The sequence below is a fragment of the Aphelocoma coerulescens genome, chromosome 3 (genome assembly GCF_041296385.1).
Source record: "Aphelocoma coerulescens isolate FSJ_1873_10779 chromosome 3, UR_Acoe_1.0, whole genome shotgun sequence".
Classification (NCBI taxonomy): Eukaryota; Metazoa; Chordata; class Aves; order Passeriformes; family Corvidae; genus Aphelocoma; species Aphelocoma coerulescens.
In genome coordinates this window covers 69,168,812-69,191,624 of record NC_091016.1, presented here as the reverse complement: position 1 = coordinate 69,191,624, position 22,813 = coordinate 69,168,812, and the positions used below count along the sequence as shown (strand labels likewise).

The 22,813-nt window shown below is 43.8% G+C and overlaps 1 protein-coding gene and 1 long non-coding RNA gene across 4 annotated transcripts; one reads left to right on the top strand and one right to left on the bottom strand.

The window, feature by feature from the left end:
- Positions 1-14,087: 14,087 nt before the first annotated feature.
- On the bottom strand, positions 14,088-17,178 carry CCN2 (cellular communication network factor 2). The gene is made up of 5 exons (XM_069010756.1): positions 16,880-17,178; positions 16,551-16,773; positions 16,167-16,418; positions 15,734-15,945; positions 14,088-15,409 (listed from the first exon to the last, which is right to left on the bottom strand). Exons 1-5 carry the CDS (start codon positions 16,937-16,939, stop codon positions 15,113-15,115), a joined length of 1,044 nt encoding a protein of 347 aa, XP_068866857.1. The 5' UTR covers positions 16,940-17,178; the 3' UTR covers positions 14,088-15,112.
- Positions 16,940-20,353, top strand: LOC138108304 (uncharacterized). 3 transcript variants are annotated; one of them, XR_011149924.1, is made up of 3 exons: positions 16,940-17,027; positions 17,816-18,054; positions 18,148-20,353. It is a non-coding gene; the product is annotated as an uncharacterized lncRNA (long non-coding RNA). The 3 variants fall into 3 exon arrangements; XR_011149923.1 differs by having other exon boundaries at positions 17,816-20,353; XR_011149925.1 differs by lacking the exon at positions 16,940-17,027 and adding an exon at positions 17,344-17,450 and having other exon boundaries at positions 17,816-20,353.
- Positions 20,354-22,813: the final 2,460 nt, after the last annotated feature.

Genomic DNA, 22,813 nt, shown 5'->3' with positions numbered 1-22,813 from the left:
TCACCCCACACAGAGGTAGAGGGAGGGAGGTTGGGTTCCTTCCTGCTGGCTGGTGGTGGGGAGCACTCAAGTGCAAATCACTTGCCTGTCTTGTGCAGTCTGTTACTAATATTGTTGCTATTACTGTTTGTTTTCTTATCTCATTGCTGTTTCCAGTAAATTTTTCTCTCAACCTGCAATTTTTACCTTTTGTGCCTCTAATTCTCCTCTCCATCCTACCTCAGGGATGAAGGAATGGGGGAGTGAACCAGTGGCATGTGGTTTGGAGTGTTTCAGTGGGAACACTAAATTGGGGATACCATTCCTAAACCATGACAGAGTTCCACTAAGCATTTTCAGTAGGTGAAGCTGAAAGGTGACAGGTGACATGGGTGTCAGTACTACTCAATATAACTGCTTCTTTGCTGTGTAGTGTGGCCTTCTTTCAAGTGAAAAAGGCAGAGGAAGAGCAGACTGCAGGTCTGGATGTGCCTGGCAGTGTCACGTGTCACAAGACAAGTGGAGTTGTGCCTTCAGAGGTATTCGGGTGGTGTAGACTTATTTCACTGGTTGCTACTGTCAGTAACTGAGGTAATTTGCTTGATTGATATGTTAGGGGTTTCTTGCTCTTATTTACGTCAGGATCTACCATGCTTAAAGAAGATGAAGAAACATCTGTCTGTATTTCAGACAGGCCTGTTCTGGCAAATCTCTTCTCAACACATCCAGAATACACTAAACCACTGTGTCCAGCCCAGTGCACAACAGCCGTCTGCTAAAAGCACCTGCCAAAGGCTGCCCTGTGCCATCCGGCAAGTGGGTGGCCTGGGCTCCTGCCTTTCCTTAGTCTGAGGAGATTCAAAGTACAAAATTATCCCTTTAAATACAAGGTTATAAACCATACTCAGCAAGCTGGGAGGAGCTACCTTCCTGCTGCATGGGAGGGCATCCACTTTTCCAGGAAAATGAGACAAGAAGACAAAAAGGAATATAAAAGGAAGCCTCAATCTGTGACTCTGTGATTAGGATACTCATCTAGGAGCAAAGATCTCATTTCTGACCTTCCTTCTTTCAAAATCTACTACAAAGCTCAAGCTTGTTGCTGAGGAGGTACCTGTGCCAGAATGAGTTGCCCAACCTACCACTCCAGAGTAGATGCTCAGGAATAAGAACACTGTGAGGAACTTCTAGTGCTGCAGGGTCACAGGGCAGCTGCTGTAACTTTCTGTGCCCACAGCAGCACCACTAATGAGTTTGGGAAACCAGTCCAGGGCTCATGGTGAGCTCTATATTCAGCACTTTTACTGCTGGGCTGTGGTAAACTGTTTTTGCCCTTCTGAGGAGCTCAGGGGCAGAGTCAGTATGAGTCCAACAACTTATTAAAGCACAAGTTTCCAAATATTTGTGTGTGTTTGCCAGCAGCAGCAGCAACATCTCCTGCTTACCCTTGCATACCTTGTGGCAGTGTCTGGGAGGTGTTAGAGCACTATGCTGAGGTGGCTTGTGTACCATGAGCGGTACATCTACCACAGCTCAGGAACCTCTATATTACAGGAAACTAGTCCAGGTTTGGTATCCTGTGACTCAGACTCCCTGGAAAGGAGTTGAGTCCCTTGCTGAACCACTGTGAGTCACCACACCAGCCTCGAGCCTCGGGAAAGTCTGCTATGGAGACCACGGACAAACTTGGAATAATTATGGAAGCCTGGAAACCGATTTTAGAGGATACCATTGCAAATTATTGTATTCCTCCTCAGCCACAACATGTGTCAGATTTGTATTGCCATTTACTGCATGTTTAGTTCTTTCTATTTTTAATTTACTGAAATAAAATAAAATACAGTGAAATGGAAGAATCTTGAGTCACCCAAAATCTCCAGACTGATTTCCTGATCGGAAGACACCAGAACTGCCTTTTGGTCACATCCATAAGGCACACAGGCATGGCTGACAGTCACAGAATCAGAATCATTCTGATTGGAAAAGACCTCTAAGATACCGACTCCAGCTATTAACCCAGCACTGCCAAGTCCACCATGAAACCACGTCACTAAGTGCCACATCCACACATCTTCTAAGTGCCTCCAAGAATTGTAACCACTTCTCTGGGCAGCCTGTTCTGGTGCTTCACAAACCGTTTGGTGAGGAAATTTTTCTAATACCCAAACTAAAAATCCCCTGGTGAAACTTCACACTGTTTTCCTCTCATCCTTTCACTTGTTACCTGGGGGGAAAGGCTGACCCACACTTGGCTACAATCTTCTTTCAGGTAGTTGTAGAGAGTGATAAGGTCACCCCTGAGCCTCGTTTTCTCCAGGTTAAACAACCCCAGCTCCCTCAGCTACTCCTCACAGGACTTGTGCTCCAGACAGTTTACCAGCTTCCTCACCCTTCTGTAAACTCACTCCTGCATCTTAATGTCCTTCATGTAGTGAGGGGCCCAGAATTGAACACAGGATTCAAGTTGTGGCCTCGCCAGTTCTGAGCACAGCGGCAATGATCCCGGCCTGGTCCTGCTGGCCACGCTATTGCTGATACAGGCCAGGATGCCATTGCCTTCTTGGCTACCTGAGCACAGCTGTCTCATGTTCAGCTGCTGTTGACCAGCACCCCTTGGTCCTTTCCCACCAGGCATCTTCCCAGACACCCTGCCCTAAACCTGGAGTGTTACGTGGGGTTGTTGTGACTCAGGTGCCAGACTCAGCACTTCACTTTATTTAGCCTCATGCAACTGGCCTTGGCCCATCAATCCAGACTGTTCATATCCCTCTGCAGAACCTTCCTGCCCTACAGCACGTCGACATTCCCACTTAACTTGGGGTCACCTGTGAACCAACTGAGGGCGTACTTGATCGCCTCAGGCAAGTTTTCAGTGAAGATGTTAAACAGGAGTGATCCCAGTACTGAGTCTTGGGGAACACCATTCATGACCAGCCACCAGCTGGATGTAAGTCCATTCACCACCATTCTCTGGACTCAGCCATCCACACACTTTTTTTACCCAGAAAACTGTGCACCCACCTAAGCCATAAGCAGCCTGTTTCTCCAGGAGAATGCCATGGGAAATGATGTCAGAGGCTTTACTAAAGTTCAGGTAAACAATGTCCACAACCTTTCATAAAAGGAGGTTGGTGAAGCAGGATCTGCCTTTCATAAGCCCATGCTGGCTGGGGTGATCCCTTGGCTGTCCTGTACGTGCCGTGTGATTGCACTCAAGATGATCAGCCGCATGACCTTCCCTGGCACCAAGGTCAGGCTGACAGGCATGTAATTCCCCAGATCTCCTTCCAGCCTTTCTTATAGATGTGTGTTAACTTTCCATCTAGTTGTTATGAGTCTGCATTTGTGACACTGACAAAGCCACACTTTAGCACCAGCCTTGGTCTGAAACTTGTCAGAGAATTTCTTTAGGTCCTTTCAAATGTCTCTTCTGGAGGCCTTACCTTTGCCATCCTGCATCTGTTCCAGAGCTTTGAATTTCTCTGTGGCAGAAAGTATGCTGCTTGAGGGCGATAATTAATTTTTAAATCTTGTGTCTTGGCTTCTGAGTCTTCAGCTGGCTGCAGAAGATGGCACCGTCCACTACAAAAAATTAATTATGCTCTTTGTTACAGTCCTGTAACTAGGTCTAAAGCTGTATTTAGTCCCTTTATATGGAGAAGGAAATGATGTGCACTTGATTCTGGTGTTCAAAATAAATTGTCTATGGACGCATAGATAAATTATACTTTGAACGAATAGTGAACACAGCTGCATTTGCTGGTGATAACTGGCCCTCTTCTGGCCTGATCTGGAATAACGGGGAAATTATCTGTTTTGCTCAGTGTACATTCTCTAAGGAAACATGGCCCCAGGACGGCAGAAATCCAGGCAAGCCACCTGAAAATAATGGGCTCTCCCAGGCTTCTTATGAGGTACTTTCCATTTCTGTAATTACCTAACACACCTAGCAGAATTTTTAGAGATGAGAGCATGGGGAAGCCTGAATTACTGAGGTGCAAAGAATCAAAATTCTGCAGAAGAAGGTTATGCTATCATCTCCTATCACCAAGGAAGTTTTTGTTTACATACAAATTACTATATAGCCTGTTCATGAAACATGCCAGTGGAACTTTCTTGTACAGGGAGCTAAAATCACTTAAAATGCACGTTGCTAACTCCCACTGCTGGCTTCAACAGAGCAGAAATGCAGTGTGACTCTGTATCAATCATTTAATTACTTAATCCCAATTGTTCTTATGATGTCTGGCAGAAATGGATGTCATCTTGGAGATTACACAGTATGAACCAGGTTGTCCATAGCTTTGTCTCAAAAAAAAAAAAAAAAAAAAAAAAACCACCAAAAAAACCCCAAGAAGAGTAAAGCATGACCCCAGACTCCCTGTCCCCATATGCTACAAGCTCAGAACATGTTGACATATGTTCAGATTCAGCACCAGATTTCATGTAGCTCCTTGACATGTAGCTTCCTTAAATACAGAAAGGGCAGAGATTCCCACAACATCCACAATTAATCCTTCACAATGATAATTTGCCAAAGAATCATCCACACCAAAATAAAGCTTCTGAAAGAGAAATATTTTTGTTATGCAAAACATGACGGTGAACCCGAAGTATTACAAGAAAAAGCCCTACATGAAAGAAAAAGCCATGTGGAATTTAGGATCAGAGTTCACAGAAATTACAGAGCTGTAGTTATTTCTGCAAGAGTGCAAATGCTCCATTACTAAAAGGGCATCAAAAAAGGGTGGTGTTTCGGGTGTTGGACAGAATAGGTCTATCAGTTGAGATCAAGCACACAGATTCCTAAAAGAGAAAAAGCAACAACCAAAAGGCTGTTTTGGCCCAAAGGACTTGGATAAACATGTGACAAAGAAATAATTGCCACTGCTAATAAGAGAAATTTTGAGGACTTGGTCAATGGCAAACACTTTCCTAAGGCCTCATCTTTAAAAACAAAACTTGTATTGATTTTAGCCCTCTCCTTGGAAGTTTTTATTTTTTCAGAAACATAATATATAGCATATTCTGATGGTATAAGAGGTGACACTTCATGTAGATAATGATTTTGTTGGAGTGTGTGTATGATAAGAATTTCAAAGCCACCCTGAAAACAGCTACTCACAATGCAAAATACATATATGGGGAATATAGTGCTTAAGAGAGAAGTTAACCTGAATATGTTCTTAGACCTGTTTGACTGAGCCACTGCCTTTAACATAAAAAAAAGAGGCAGAAGGATTTCTGTGTAAAGCAAACTGTGTAAGCAAATGTTTGCCCAACCTGGATTCTCAAACCAGGAATGTGAGAGAAGTACTTATGCACAGGTTATGGGATGTGTCTCTTGGTAGGGATTTAGAAGCTGAAGAAATGGATCAGTTAGGACCAGGCTGATGGTGAGCACAAAGCTGGGCTATCCACAAGACTGCCTCCTTTCCAAGAAGGGGGTGGCACTAGGAGATGGAAGATACTCTTTCTGACATCTGCCTGAGTGGTACTGATATCTCAAGGCCTCTGGATCCTGTGCCAGGCCTGAGATTCACTGAACATTTCTAGCCAGGTTAGTTAAAGCATTGACAAAGGTCTGAAGAAGACCCTGTGTTAAAAGTTGTTCACCTGGGGAAGGTTATCTGAGGAAATTTGTCTCTAAAAAGCCTTGGCTCTTTGCTCTTGAAGATGAGGTGCAGAGTGCTGTTAAGGAGCAGAGTAAGGAAAGCAAATCTCAGGTGAATCTCTGGTTCTGAGTGACTAAGAATGGCCAGTCCATCATTGCTACTATTGAATAAAGTTGTTATTCAAATGACTAGTAGAAAACATATTAACTTATGAAGGAAGTATATGGGCCTTACAAACACACAGCATTTCTTACCACTTTTTTTGAGTCTCAGTAGTGTAGCAGTCCACGTACTAGACCCTGCTCCACAATTTCAAAGTTGGGCAGTCAACAGCTGCAGCAGACACAATCCAGAGAACAAGGCACAGCAGCCCTCTGGCCCATTTGTATGTCCAAATCCACTTCACATTAATGGGTCTCAAGTAGAGAGCTTGATCAGAGTTTTTTTACAGTGGGTTTGGGTTAGAGCTAGAGAGCATCAGAGCCAAAGACCTATTTAGCAACCAAACTGACACAGAATGGATGTAACTCATTGTCTATGCATGTTGAAGAAGTCAGGAGGGAATTTGTCCCTTTCAACAGTTTAACTCAAAAGCTTATTGTAACATAATTAGTCAACTGTAAAAAAGGAGGTGTAATTACATAAGATAATTTTATGGATTTCTGACAGATCCCCAAAGCCTACACATGAATCTGTATCCTCCTAAGGAGGAGAAGTGAGTTCTGCTCGTCCTAAAACTTGAACCTTGGAGTGTTGATTAGTTTTTAAGAAACATGCAAGATAAAAAGTAAGACAATTAAAATATACTCTCCTTTAATATTGTCTTTAATAAATAAACCCCTCTTTCAGAGTATTTTTCCAGGTACCTTCTGGTGAAAACTATTGTAATGTATTGTGACTATTATGGTGATTTGTTCTTCCAAGGTGGGTGCCAAGCACTTTGGGGGTTTAATTTTCTGTATCTTTAATATCAATAGCAATGATGCAATGATATCGAAGTAAAGCATGGTGCTCAGGGAGAACTGTGTAGCTGTTACTTTAATACACTTTGAGAAAATAAGAAAGATCTCCTATATTCCAAATAGGTCTATGCTTAGTTCACATCATCCCTCGTAACAAAACAGCATGAATTGTTTCAAGTGAGTAATCAAACACTTTCCTCCAAAAAGAGCACAATGAGCTTGTTTGGCTTCATACGGACGGAGGCAAAAGGCGGCTGCAGAGCAGCCACACGGTGTCAGTGTGATGCAGGGAAAGAGCCCGGCCCCATTCCTGTGGTCCGGCGTGAGGTCTGGCAGAGACCTTTGACAACTGGAACCCGACAGGGTCTTTGTAGTAATTTGGTGTTTCAGGAGTTGGTAGTCTGATACGGGTTCAAGTGGGGTATTAAGTACTAGCTAGGATAAATACGAGAATATATTGCTGTACTTCCTACACTATCTATAACCAGCATAATCTACCAGAAATTATATGCTCCAAAATTGCCTCATCAATGAAGCCACTCTTATTTGAATGAACTCATGAAATAAAATTACAGACCAACTTTTGCTTCCTCCTTGTTTTGGAAAAGCAGACAGACGAAATACAGGTGGCCAGTGCTGCTTTATTTTCTGTCTAAAGGACAGGATGTTTTTGTGCAATCCTACTAGCCCACAACTTGTCCTGGTGTGGATGTACAGAGCAAAAAATTATTCAAAGATTGCTTTAATGAAGTCTAAGAAATGATCTTAGAGAGATTTTAGGCTTAACTATAAACTATTTGGAAGAAGAACCTGCTGCCTCTCGCAACCAGCAGTCACCATACAGCACAAAGAGATTTTATCATCCAGTTGCTTGCCTCTGATTTGTGTTGAGAGGGCCATTGTATATGTCTGTGTGTGGTTGTTAGCAAATACGCGTTGTTTCTAAATTGTTTTATGATAAGGTCTGTGGAGAATGCCATGCAGAAGCCAAATAAAACATTACATAAATAGTCTCTAATTTGCTTTTCAACTGTATGAAATTAAAGCACTCTTAAGGATAGAAGTCTTGCTTTCTTTCTGCAGGTAGAAAGTCCACTATTTCTTCATACAAAGGCCAAGTTTTTACCCAGATAGTCCATGCACTCTTAAGGCTGGCTGTACTTCCAAGATTTGCCATACTCATTATATTCTTGCAGAAGTCAGAAAGGCCAGAACTAAAAATCCCCATTGCATACAGTTATCCAAATGGTAACATGAGCATACTCACATTTGTAGAATAGAATATTGTCTAAGGTGACACATTTAGATTATAACTACATCTTCATGAGAATAGCTACATAATACCGAAAGCTACAGTGGGGATGTCTGCGTGCACAAGGGCTTGCGTGTGTGTGTGAGCTCAGACCTCACAGAACATCCTTACTCAAGATGTATTCCATGTTGACTAGTTCTAAGTTAGGCATCCTCTCGTGAAGTGGGATAACATCACCAATTCTTCTCTAGCAGCATTTCCTGGTGTCAGTAATGAAATGACTGTAAAATAAAATGGCACTTCTAGAGTGCTCTTTAGTACTCCTGTGGATCATAAGGATAAGCGGCAATGCTGTACCTTTAACACAGAAAGAAAAGCCAAAGGTTGCTTTTACTTGACATACCGATTCCAGGTGACTTCTCACAGGTATTAGCCATATTGGGATCCATTCAAAATCACTGGCTGGAGCATATTCTTATCTGTGCAGTTCTTTTCAAAGTGACAACTTATTGGCTATGGAGCTGTGGCTGGAAGGATCAACGGAAGGAAAGAAATATTTCATTTCTATGCCATCATATGAAAATCATTTGAGTCATGGGTGAAGAAAAACCTGAGCAGATTCCCCCAGATGGGCAACTACAGATAGAAGGTTGATGGGGAAACCCACTGAGAGACATTCCTGGCAGTTCCCAAGATAAGACGAGCTGGCTTTCTTCACTAACTCCTAACACATTAGATTTCAGAAGCTTGATCAACTTACTCACCTTGGACTTTTTAACCTTACAACAAGCCTAGAATTAAAACAGTATATATAAATGGAAAAGGTCAAATATGACTTCTAACTTATTTCCATTGCTCTGCATGCTTGTTCTCTTGCATGTGTGGTGTTTGTGAGCATTAAGTCAAAACAAATGCTTTTTTCTACTGAGATCAGTGAATTTTAACACTGACCTTCCTTAGGCTGGAAGAATTTGAAATGTTGTGAGAACAGATATTGTCTCAGCAAGACTGTGTACTTTTATTCTCTGGCTTTACAGGATGTAATGGTCCTCAACTATTCTCATGCTTTTCATCAAATACACATTTCTCTCTTGCTCTTGATTCATGGATAAGAAGGTGCAAACTTTGCACAGTAATATCTTTCTGTTTTGCTCTTGTTGTCTGTGAAGCTGAACCCCAGAGGTACGGTTACCTCTTTAGCTGGTCTGTTTTCTCTCATTTTACATTCCTCTCCACTTGCCAGCCTCTCCACCTGAGAATGAAGCTGTGTGACAGCACAGTATTACAGATGTCAGGTGGGCCATACCTGTTCTTGGGTCAGTGAATGGCTCAGTGCATGTGATGTAACCAAAGCCTGAGAGTTAGGGCAGAGTAAGTTCCTTCAGAGCACAATATGCTAAATTAGAAAGCTCATGAGGAGATGAACCTCATCAGAACACGTTAAATGTCTTCTTCTTTGTTTAAGAGTAAAGTTTTGGGGTTTTTTAATTACACGATTTAAAAATATGTAGTTAAAAAAGCATACTTAACACCATATCACAGTGTATTAAGATTATATCCAATACCTTCCCAGGTGTTACATTGTCTAAAGTTTGAATAATATTTCAGATCAATTTTGAATCCTTGTCCTTCACTTTAATTTACCAGATACACTAGCTTATCACTTCTCTAGTAGCTTGTACTAGGTTTTAATTTTAGCTGTTTACAGAATACTATCTTGCGCAGTTTGTGCTCCTGCAAGAGCTTATTGCCCAGCAAATGCCACAGGACCAGCCTGTGTCCTCCCAGGAGCCCTCCAAGGCACACAGCTCCATGCAGTTCCCCTAAAATTGTACAGCCTTAGGATTTTGTATCACAGGTGGTCTAAACCAGTCTGACTGCAGTTAAGTCAGTTAGCTAGGCTGACCTGAGTCCTGAAAACTGGCTGAAAAGCTGGTTCTTAGCATTCAGCTCAGGAGCAGGAAAACATATTTCCTAGCTGCTGAAAGCTGTTAAATACCTGCTTTTAATAGGCCTAATTTAAACCAACAAACATTTATTTGGATTGCGCATTTCTTTCAGTGGCTCAATTAATGGGGCTGACTAATGAATGGAGACACCACTGGATTGTGTTAGCACTGCAGTACCATGTTAGCAACCTTTTGGTCCTGCTCAGGAGGCTGTAAAACGCTTTGTTCCTCACAACATAAACACCATTATACTACTATCAAGGCTGAATTTACTTACCACTAAGCAAACATAAATAGTCCCTCAACTGGCAGTGCCCCAATAACAGACAGGAGCTGAGGAATGCTGCCACAATATGCAGCCAGATGTTTCAGGGTGGGACATTTCAGAATGGGCCCAAATTCACTACTCTGGGGATGTGGGCTTGGACTAGCACAGAGAAGAGCTGAAAAAGCCAGGGCTGGCACTAATAACTGCAAGCAGTTGTTCTCTGATGCAGCAGCAACCCTGAATCGTGCAGTGGAGATGGGACCTTAGTCATGCTTCTAAACTCTGTTCAAACACTAAATGTGTTGAAGGCTTTAGTACAGTTTGGGAACAGGTTCCTTGAAGAAATTCCTGGTATTTCCTGGTTCCAGGCAGGCTGAAAAACACTGTGAGAATGTAATGGCTTTTGGTATGTCCATTTATGGACATGAATCAAAGGAACTGCAGGGAGGAAAAAAAGTGGAAAATGAGAGGAAAAATAAGTTAACTGAACTACTTCCTCTCTCAGATTCTTCTTGGGTTTTGGGCAAAGCCTTACACTGGTATTTCATCCCAAATTCTCCTTGCTAACTACTTCCATATGTAGGCATAGTATAACATCAGTTAAAGCCACATTTAAGCACTGTTTTTAAAGAACTTAGGTTTTTGGTGGTAGGATACAAAGTCAGAATGGTTGAATTATTATATGTTCAGGTAAGAATATTACTGTTCCTTCTTACATTTAATGACCTTTTCAGTGTAATGAAATGAGGGCTTTCTTCAAGTGAGAGGTCTGAAAAAGCTATGCTACGTGAAAAAAATACAACTGATCTAGTAAAGAGTATGGTATTTCCAGTGGTGTCCAAAAGTCAGTTTTCTCAGCTGAGTCCCCGTCTTTGTGAGACAAACAACTGGATACTGTTCAAAGGCTTATTTGTTCCTGTGTGGTTGCGGATCATTAAAAGTGGCTCATTCTTGAAGACTTTTTTAACTAGTGTCTTTTGGATATGTCTTAGCTCTGAGGAATCTGACAAATTTCCATCTGGAGAGTAGAGCCTATTTCATATGAAAGGGCTATAATCCGTGTCTGTTGTTCACATCTGTATTGTGTTAGAAAGCTAAGCTGCAAATCCATGCAAAAGTGTTATGGTACAAAAATCTGAAATGCGATGGCTTAGAACTGTTTCAAAGTATTTGATACTCTGGTCTCCAGCCACCTTGAATTCCTGTTTAATATTTAATTGAGTATATTTTATTAAATCAGTATTGACTTTACAGTGATTCTTTACCAACTGTATTATTAATATGGCTGGAGATCCATTTTAAGGAGCTACTAATTAGAATTAATAGACTTTCATATATGAATAAAATATTTTTAAAGTAGCAAACCTGAACAATAGGATTTTCTGAGGATGCAAACAACTAAAAGCAAACTTCCAAAACAAGGTATTTTGAAAGGAATGTGAACCACTGTTCTTTCCCATGTAAGTGACTTTGGACTTTTGAACTCAAGTTTTTTATTCTTCCATCTATGCATCTTAGGCACAAAGAATGAAATCAGGAAACTTCTTTACGGCTGAAAGGCCCACATTGTAGCCATCATTTAAGATGCCATAAATTCCACACAAGGGCTCCGTTTTCCTGGGATACCTTTGAAAGAAAGACTTACAAAGACTATGATGCCCACCTACACCTCTAGGAGAGCTTACAACAAAATATTTAAATTTCTTTGCCTTCAGAGATAAAACCTTCAGAGGTCTGACACCTGTGAAATGGTGTAAAACGCATGCTTCTGTCAGAAGACTACACATGGTCCTGGAAAAAGGAGTGCAATTCATTATCATGCATACTTGAGATTTATGGTCCCTGATATGCTCAGGGGAGAGCAATAATTTGCTTAACAGATTTTCATATGTAGCATGCTCCCCTATTTCAATTCCCAGTGGCAACAGCAAAACACCATTAAAATAGTCTGACAGGCCTCTTCTGTGCTCTGCTGGCCTGTGAAACAGTGCAACAATGTGCCAGATGGCAGGCAAGGCTGTTTCATCATCATATAATCGGGAAGAGGATAGGTAGTGGTCCTGGGGTGCTCTGGGGGAGCCCTTTTGTGAGTGTCTTTCAGACAGCCCTTCCTCACCTAGAGCCCTGCTGCTGCTTTCTGACCCTCTAGTGTTTTTTTCCAGGCATGGCTCGAGGACAGTACCAGGGGAGGCCACAGCATTGTGTGGCTTAGGTGCTGGTGATGCAGCCCACACTGCAGAGAGCTGGGAGCAGAACTTGAGTGAATCTCATGGGCCCATGGTCATGAGGCTCATGGGAATGATGTTACCAGGAAACGTCATTCATTATAATATCTGATACCAATCTGTAAAAGACTGCAGGGCAGAGTTGTTCCTCAACAGGCTTAAGCAGTGCTGTAAACACCCCATCTCTTAGAGGAATTAATCCCAACCTGCCAGGTGCATCGTGCTTCTTTCTGTTCTGCTGATCCCGAGAGCTTCTATAGTGATGGTTATGAATGAAGTCCACGTACATCCTGTCCTTGCTGGAACTAGAAATGACAGTTTTCTTTTTATTTGGGGGTGGAGCCACAGTCATGGTCAGGCAACCAGTCCTTGCTCTTGTACGAGGGTTTGACGTGTTTCCAGGGGGAACTGAACGGCTGCATCACATTCATAACCTGAAAAAAAAAAATAGAGAAAAAACGCTGGAGAGTCTCAGGGAGCATAAGAGCCAGAGGCTACCCAAAGGTATTTAGTATGGGACATAGAAAGCCACTTCCTCATGCCAGGAGAATTCCTTGTGTTTTCAGAGGAAGGGAAAATGCTTCTATGGCCTTGAGCAAAGCCTGGTGAAGCCATTGGCAAGGCTCCCATTGACTTCCCATTAGTTTAGGGCTCTGTTGTTCATCATTAGTCAAAGCTGGTGTTACACTGATTTGCTGCTAATGCTAGCTGAAATCAACAAGATTGGAAGGTGCTCAGGAAGGATGGACATTTTTGTAAGCTAACACTCTTTCAGCACCAGGAAATTCCAGATTGAACTTGTTTGCCTGAAAAGGATTCTTGTTGGAGAGCATGTTTTTTTCTGAAAACAAGAACTAATACTTCTAGTGCAAAGGTTAATTTTGAATTCAAAGAATCTCCTTGTCTTAACAAAGGGACAAAAAAATTCTGCTATTAATGTAGGACCCAGCACGGGACTGAAGCTTTTCTTTTAGCTTCCAGGGGGATGAGGCAAGTGACTCACAACTGTTCTTACACTAGTTTTTGCTTATCTAAGAAGAATGTTTGGACCATCATCAAAATATGTAGCTCTTACAATACTTCTCATCTGTGGGCCTGCTAGAGTATGAACCTATAGACACTTTACACAGAACTGCCACGTAAAATTATTTAGCCTGGTCAGCAAGTAGGAGGATAATCCTGGTAATTGCCACCAGAGTTCAGTGCTCCACCATACCACACTTAGGTGTTAATTCAAGTAAAGCTACATCTAAATTAGCCCTACTCTGCATGAAGGTTAAATCAGAAGCTTATTAGAGGCCCCTTCCAACCTGTAGGATTCTGTGATTTTTGTTATACAACCCATTAGCTCTTCCCTGAGAATTGTACCAAATTTTGGACTTCTGGATTTGACTCTAGAGTCAAGAACCACTTCAATGCTTTTAGTGAAAATATTTTCCTTGCCTTAGTTGAAAGCAAATCTTGACCAGTGGAACACCTCAATGTAATTAAGCATGTTGTGTGGTGTCTTACAGCAGCAGTTGAATACCATGGTGACCAGCCAGCTCCCTTCAAACCACATGTGATGCATGAGAGACCTGCTGCACTTTCTAATGCCATACTGGGCTTGGCAAAGCAAGCCTGGCCCTTCCCTCCATTCTAAACTTAGAAGAGTAACAAACTACAGTTGGTTCACTAGTAACAGAATAAGTAAATCATTAGCTTATTCCTAAGTGTATGTGCTTCTGGACAAAGAACTCACCACACATTACTTGATTTTCACCTAGTGCAAAGCCAAGCCCTTTTAGAAATACGTTAAGAAATAGTGGAGACTAAAGGTAAATGAAATACCAAGCCGTTTATATAAAAAATATAAATACTTTATTTTCAACTAAAAAGGTGCAAACATGTAACTTTTGGTCACACTTCTCAACAAATAAACTGTCCAAAAAGAGCCATAGTCAAAGAAAGAAACAAATGCTCAAGTGGAAAGACTGATGAGCTACAGAACAGTCATTTTTCTTAAAGCCACTTGTCTTATAGTAAGTAAGCATATTTTTGCCAGACGAATGCTTTGTAACATTACAGGCACCTCAACTTCATCTTGACCTCAACTCACCATTTGGCCTTATGTGAACAATTTCCACTAGAGTATCTATTTCATGCTTTGAATGCATTGTCAAACAAGCTTTAAATCTTACCTATCTTGTTCCAAAAAAGAAGGCTATCATTGAACTTTCAAAGCATTAAACAAAAGCACAAAACTTTAAATTAATTTAGATAACTGTACAAATATATATACACACATTATTTACAATATTCATAAAAAGTAGCTTGTTGCAGGTAAATTAACTGCCACAAGCTGTCCAGTCTAATTGACATGATTCTGACTCTTGTTGGCCAAGCCATCCAAATCAGAATGTCAGAGCTGAAACATTACTGTCCTGACTAACAGAACACCTTCTACTTAGCACTTTGCTGGGTGTTTGCATTCCAGCTGTTGCTGTGTCTAAGCCAGCACCAGCAAACATGCTAATGGTCTCTTCTCAATTGCACTACTAGATGAAGCATGCTGTACCACATTAAGGGAACATTTGCTTGAATCTGCTTTTCCTGTCTATTTCCCTTAACCCCATCACACTGCCTTAGGAACAACATGTTCTGAAGCTGTGTCTTGCTGTGGTCCCACTGTCCATTCTACGTTCTTCTTCAAACCACCATTTGGGGTCAGTAGAAAAATTGTCTTAAGTCACATGGAGCAGTTTGTTGAAATTAAAAAAAAAAAAAAAACTGATTTAAATACCTTGTGCTATTGAATCATGTTTACAAAATGAGATGCAAATCAGTTCAAGTTGAGAATCTACTTAGCGTCTCCTTCTGGCTTTATGCCATGTCTCCATACATCTTTCTGTAGTACAGAGACTCAAAGATGTCATTGTCTCCAGGGCAGTTGTAGTGGCACGCGCAGGTCTTGATGAACATCATTTTCCTTTTCATGATCTCCCCATCAGGACACTTGAACTCCACGGGGAGGGTGGCTGTTCTGTGAGGTGTGCAGCAGCGCCCATCAGTGCAGACACCACAGAACTTAGCTCTGTAGGTCTTCACGCTGGTGCAGCCAGACAGCTCAAACTTGATGGGCTTGGAGATTTTGGGGGTGCGAATGCACTTTTTGCCTTTCTGTTAGGATGAAAGTGAATACAACATGTTTAGAAGGTAGGCTTTCACACAGCACACTAAGCTTGCAAGTTAAGGGTGAGGAGACATGATAATCCTTACTGTATTATCACTAGGCAAGACTGCCTTGTATAGTGCCATAATACAGCATGAGAGAAAACTAAGGACATTTAATTGTAAATAGTGATCACCACTAGGGTAAAACTCAGATCTCAAAGCAAAGCACTTTAAACTGACTACCTGTCAGCACTGCACTTTTGGTCACTGTCCTTTTGCTAGTGGATGGAAGCATGCTAGTACAGTATACATAAAGATAATCATATTTACCTTGATGTTCTCCTCCAGGTCTGCTTCACAAGGTCTGACCATGCAGAGTCTACTCTGTTTCTCCAGTCTGCAGAAGGCATTATCATTGGTGACCCTGGTAGAGATACCCATGCCACAGGTCTTGGAGCAAGCACTCCATTCCGTGGTCTGCACCAGGCAGTTGGCACGCATCATTGTTGGGTCTGGACCATAAGTGTCTTCCAGTCTGTAAGCTGCAGGAGACAGAAAACCAAAGTGAGACCACTGCGTGACCTCAGCCCTCTAAATGCTCCTTCTTTTTCCTGAGAATTTCAGGCAGCTACACTAAATTTGTGGGGTGATTCCACTAACTGCAGCCCTCCAGAGTCTGCCCTGTGTCCACCCAGCCCACTGCCTTCAGCCTCCAAGCAGGGTGCCCCTTTCCCCTGGTTGCCATCTGCAGAGAGCCACTCACCGGCGAGTGCAGGTCCCACGGCAGTCTGCTCTTTGGCCTCATCGCAGACCCACTCCTCGCAGCACTTTCCAGGGAGCTTCACCCGGCGCGGGTAGGGGCAGTCGGGGCTGGGCAGGCGGACGTCCATGCTGCAGAGAGGCACGCAACCCACCGCGCCGTCCAGGCAGGTGCACTGGTACTTGCAGCTGCTCTGGAAGGACTCTCCGCTCCGGTACACCATGCCGCTGAACACGCACGGGGCGCCGTCCCGGGCTGCGAGGGGCAGGAGGAAGAGCGTTGAGTCGGGCGGGCGGGAGTCTCGGAGGTTCCCACTACCCCCGCTCCCTGCCCGGCGGGACCCTGTCCTTGTCCCCGCGGCGGGCGGCAGCCCCGGTCCCCACTCACCGGTGCAGACGCCGATTCTGCGGTTGGCGGGGGAGCCGAAATCGCAGAAGAGCCCCTTGTGGTGGTCGCAGGGGTCGCGCTCGGTGCAGAGCTCGCCCAGCTGCTTGGCGCAGACGCGGCAGCAGCCGCAGCCGTCGAGCACCAGGGAGACGCCGGCGGGGCAGGTGGGGCCAGGCCCTGCGCCGCACTGGCACTGCCCGCTGCACTCCTGGCCCTGAGCCTCCTGCAAGTGCCGGGGGGAGAGAGGGAGAGAGAGAGGGGCGTCAGAGCCTCCGCCGGGACCGCCCGGACGGGGCAGGCGCGGCGGCGCCGCGGGCGGCAGCACTTACCGGGCTGAGGAGAGCGAGCAGCAGGGCTACGGCGAACGGGGCGAAGGTGTTGGGGACCATCCTGCAGCGGTCAGCGGCTTGTGGGCGGCGAGGCGGCGGCGTCGGGCAGGCAGCGGCGTCGGGCTGCCGGGCAGCGAGGTGAGCCGAGGTGAGCCGAGAGCTTCCCGCAGGGCGGATCTCCTCGTCGGCGCGGACGGGGCTGCGGCGGGCGCTGTGCCGGAGGGTGGCTGCTGAGTGCTGCGCGGCTCCGCTCTGCTCCGCTCCGCTCCGTCCGAGTGCGGCGGGAGAGTGGCTGTGTGACTGCCAAGTGCTGCCGGTACGGACGCCCCTTTATAGGCGGCGGCGGCGCGGCCTCGCCAATGGGCTGAATGGGGCCGCGGACAAACAGCGACATTCCGCGCATTCCTGCGCGCCGCGCCGCGCCGCCCGCCCCGCCCCGCGCCGCCGCCGCCGCCCCGGAGCGGCCCTGACCCCTGACTCCCGCATTCCTCCGGCTGCGCCCCCCCAGCGCCACTCTCACCCCCCTCTCCCCTTTACGGGTTTTTATTTTTCGTCTTGATGTGTTTTAAATGTGAGTCCCCGCCGCTGCCAGCGCTCCCGGCCGCTCCCCGCCCCCGGCAGCGCGTTATTCCGAGGCGGGCGGCGGGTCCGGTGGGAAGGGGCGAGGGGGGCGGCGGGGCGGTTGCCAGGGGCGTTCGGGGGAATCCGCTATTCCCCTTCCCCTGTGCTCCCCGCTCGCCCCCCGTCCCTCCCTCGGGCACAGGGGACGCGGGGCGGGTGGATCGGGGGTGGCGCGGGGTACTCGGTGTCCGGCGGCGAACGGTCCCGGCGCTTTGGTACCACCGAAAAAAGGTATAATTACACTACCGGGTATAAATTGACTCTGTGTACCACTGAATCATACTGAATATTTGTAATGTGTTCCTTCCCTAATAGATGCTCTCTATGAATAGAGAGAGTGCCTATTTACTCTGAAATACTTGGCACAGCGAGTGGAGTGTGAAGCATGGAAGAAGTGGCTATTATTTTCCCACCGCCTGTGTGTGCAGCTGTCATTTCTGAGCAACACGTTCCTCGCACATCCCTGCTTCCCAACCTTGCTGATGGTCCGCCCCAGGATTACAACAAGAAGAGAATGGCATGCCGCCGCACTCAGCCAAAACCTTAACACTGTGGTTTGTATTTGACTGAACCCAAGACCTAAGCATTGTGGCTTGGATTAAGTCATTGCAGATAACTGCTATGATTCTTGTTTTTTTTTTTTTTAGCCAGGAGGATGGCTCTTCCCCTGCCTGCTGTGTATTATTTGAATATTCAGTGATGTCATGTTGTTTGACCTCCGCTTAACGCAAGGAATGCCAATGTTTTGGCTTTTGACCTGTGGAAGTATGTTAGTGTTTAGTAAGAGAGACCAGCTTAATGCATCACATTAAGCAATCTGAAATTTGGTAGTTACCTTAAGAGATCTCATCTTTTGTATGTAGGCTTTCCCCCACTACCATTCCCCCTCGCCCCCCACTTCTTCCCATCCCTCCATATCTAGGCATGCTTCCATGCTATGATGCAGCAATATGTGTGCACAGGGTTCATGAGGGGAAAAAAAGGTCTTCCATGTAATGCCCCAGTAGAACCATTGTACTGTAAAACTGTTACTTATATTCTGCCAGCATTGTACTGTGTCTGGTAAAGTCATTTGGATGTAATTTCTTCTACTTGAAATTCTCCATTAAAAGAAATGAGATTGGCTCTGAAAGAAAAAATAAATCCCAGAGGAACAGTTATGGTGAATAATGTATGTTCCCAAAATCATGAGGTCTCCTAAAATCTGTATTTACTTGAAGGACTCCAGTGGCCTCAGTGCTGGGTAAATAGTATGTGTACCAAACTATGTATGACATGCATACCAAAATGCAAATGTAACCAGGTAAACAGAATGCCTTTTTTAAATGCCTAAATATGGTAGGAGAACATCAGAGAGAGAGAGAGGCTCTAGACATGTTTTATAACTTTCCATGTAAGAGGTTTTTTCAGAGATACAATTTTATTAAACAAAACCTAAGAATCTTACTGACAGAAAAAGTATGTTTAAAAGTAACAAATTACCAGAAAGCCAGGAAATCCAAAATTAAAGGATAAATCTGTCCTAAGTCCTCCCACTGCAGGCCAAGTACAGCAAGCCCCATACACTTGCTGCCCTGAGAAAAACTACTTGAATAGGTGTTTGAATTCAGAACTAATTCTGGTCTTGCACCACTGTGGATCAGGCATTAGCCCACTAAATTAGAAGTTGTACCAGCACACGCAGGGGGGTAAGAATCAGAGTCCATGGGAGTGCCTTTTGGTCATCTTGGTTTCTGTGTTGTTAGATGTGTCACAATGGGTACCTCATTTGTGTGTGTGTGTGTGTATTTACGCACGGGGGCAAAGGGAACCTGGAAGCAAAGGCAGTTCTTTCAGACTCCAGTCAGTCTTCAGCTTATCCTTTCTGATGACAATCCCAGAATCCTCAAGGTTGGAAGAGAACTTCAAGATCATTTAGTCCAGCTGGCAATGTGACACCACCATAATCACCCCTAAACTATATCCCCGGATGCCACATCCAGGTGTCTCTTGAGAAGGCCACAGGTTGGAGAAGTACATCTTGGCATTGATGCATAAAATGGTAAAAATGCACTAATTTTGACTTCCATGCAGGTATTTATATAGCACATGCTTTTAAGATAGTATATTTTTTCTGCTGAAACTAGGAATTCACTATACCAGCCTTGCAGACTTGTTTACACAGCTATATATGGTATGTGTGTGTCTACATCAGCTTCAGTTGGTGAAGTCTTGTAAAATGTACAGGTGTGGATTGCTACATTCCTCTCTTGTGTTTTTCCTTCTTTTTTTTTTTTCCTGCTTCCCCCCAAAAAGTCACTTGATCAGGTATCAGACATAGTGAAAACCTGGCAAGACTACAGGAAAGTGGCTAGACTTGGAGTGTTTGTGTACTTAAAGAAAGAATCTTGCACATTTTCAACTTTCAGTCACAGATATTTTTTTATAAGAGCAATTGGAGGTCTGAGCCAGGCCTCAAAGCGGAAATCAAAAGCTCCCAGAGAAACATACCCGAGGAATGTGAATCTGATCCAACAACCATACGCAATGCACATACAGTACTGTCAGTCTTATAGGAAGTCTTGCCATATATGGGCATCTGGACCCTGAGCTGTTTATCATCACGATAGGCTTGTAGCTGGCTTCAGACATTTCTGTCTTGCCTCAGGTTTAGTGTGCCAATTAGTTCCTTTCCCAAAATGCTCACCAGGATATTTCTTTAAAATTGTAATAAATATATCTCAAAATTCTGAGAGGTCTGGTTAAAGTTACGTTAGTAGGCTATTGCTTAAAATGCAGATTCCAAGAAATACTTACTCTGCTAGCTCAGAAATAGACACAGAATAAAAATAAAGAGATTTATTCCATCGTTAATGTGGTTGCCTTGTATTTCTCTTTCTTAGAAGTTATCTGGTAGCTTATTCTACATATCTGTAGGCATAGGAAAGGCTCTGAAGTAGACTACTTGCTGAACTTTTACTCATCCTTTTCTGGGGAGATGCGTGAGCTCATGGATCAACAAAGGCAAAGCAAAGACTACATTTCCCAGGATCTGTCAAGAAACATCCATGTTGTGTGATTTGTACTGCTTGGTTAGACTGATACAAAGCTGTTCACCTTGTAGCTGTGACAATTCATGTCAGCTAATCTTACTAATGAGAACCATTAGCTCTTCTCCAAAGTGAACCAGAATAAGAAGGCGGGGAGAGGCAGTGGATATCTTAGGGCCTGTAGAAATACTTGCTGCCGAACTGGTGGACCTAGTCCAAATCCCTCAAGATACTGGTTCAGATTCTCTGCTAGCATCAGTTGGGCAGTTCACTAAATTCACTGTTAGCCATCAAAATACTGGGACTTGAAAAGTCCAAGTCCATTGGGCTAAAGCAAAATCATCAGGTGCAATTCCCATTTGCAGATCTGAGTTTTGTTCCTTTCTGTAATGTCATTCTTTATGTGTTAACGTGCAATATTTCGTTACTTCTAGAGTCATTGAGAATGCTGCTTTAAGCACCTGGCTTTATCCTTAAAAAGTAACTGGAGTTTTTGTGAATGTGTGTGGTCTTAAACCAGCAAAGTGATTACTGGAAGTACAATAATGTAAACGGGTATTCAAAGCACATGTAAAACTATTTGTATGAAAGTGAGATTATAAGTAGTGTGAAGTCAAATGTCCTTTACCTACTGAGCCTCAGATTCAGTTTATCTGATTTTATTCTGAAAAATTTGCCATAGATCTGGTCTTAAAACCACTGTAGGAGCAGCATTCACTACATGTGTGAGGAGGCTGGCTGTGTCCTGGGTTTTTGTGGGGAAATGTAGAGCCCTTCCGCAGCTCATGGAGGGAGGAGGCTTTCACTTGTTTATTTCTCTGATTTGACTGAGGTTCGCAAGCTCTTGCTATAGTAAGTCAGCTGGTATAGGACTGCAGTGAGTTACTAACCACTCCTTTGACAATTGTCCCATAAATGGTTAACAATTCATAAAAAGTTAGTGTTGCTGGCTGGAGAGGAAATGTGGCCAGGGACTGACTCAGAACATGAACCAGAAATCCTTTTGAGATTTTCAGAGGAACCACGTGGAAAACAGCTGGATGAACACTTCCTCCCACTCTGTCGTGGATTATGTGGGCAGGAATGAATCAGATCTGCTTAGTCTACAATGCATGTGATCTTGTTTTCAGTTTTTCAGTCTTCTTTTTTCAGGAGATGTCAGTGTAACTTTCGAGGGTTTGTGGGTTTTTTTGCCCCAAGATGAGCCATCGATGTTTAATTAAAGATTTGACCAAATTAGGGACTTCCCTTAACAAATGCAGTTTGATTTGCCATAAACTATGTGATCTCTTAATTTATATTGTAGCTGCTGTGGAGTAGAGGCCTGGGGAGAATCATGTGGGATACATTTTCCATGTTGTCTCATAGGATAGGGTCAATACTTGTACATGCATGGGTGACAAATAGTGGTTTCTTTGGGAAGAAAAGAAAAGAGAGAAATGTGCCCCCCATTTTTGATGCAACCTCAGTTCACTGACCTTGGTGTAGTGGGCCTTTCTGTTAGCAAATTCCTTCCAGAGAAAACGGAGGAATTGGCTTATTGTGTAGGTCTGTAATGCCTCTGCAGGACTTCATAAGCACGCTGCATCGGCTGACCTGCAAAGCAACATAATGTCCTCAATGCATTGGCACTGATTTTGGAGATTGGATGATTTTTCAGGAAAATGGTTCCCCATGGTTCAGCTGCCAGCTTGGCTGTCTGTTTTTTCAGCAAGTGATGTGTGGTATGTGACCTGTGTAAATACATCTGTACAAGTGACGCAGGCAGGGAAACTAGGATGTAACCTACAACAGCCAAGGTGGCTTCCTTATTGACCCACGGATGTGTGTGAAGTTTAGCAACTACTGGGCCAGGTCTGAAAAACATCTTCGACTGCTAATCCCTCTGGTGTTGGTGGGAAATTCTCTGTCAGACCATTTTTCACATGGAGACGAGAAAAGCAGATACTCCAAGAAATGTGCATTGTTAGGGAAGTGGGGACATGTTTAAAATATTTTGATTTCCTGTAGGAACTAATTGAGGAAACCCAGTTGTTTTAAACATCAATAGTCCCAGGTCTAGAGTTTACAACCATGTTGCTACAGATGTCTTATTGATGGGTGGCTTTTAAGTAATAAGCATGATGTTGTAAAAGTGGTAGGACTCTCACTAACAGCAAGTGTTTCTGAGCATATTACTCCGTTTATAACCCTTTTATTAAAGGGTTTTAAATAGAAATCAAGGTTAGATTTTTACTGTATGATGTTTGTTTTGGCCATTTTGGACAATGGGGTCATTGTGAAG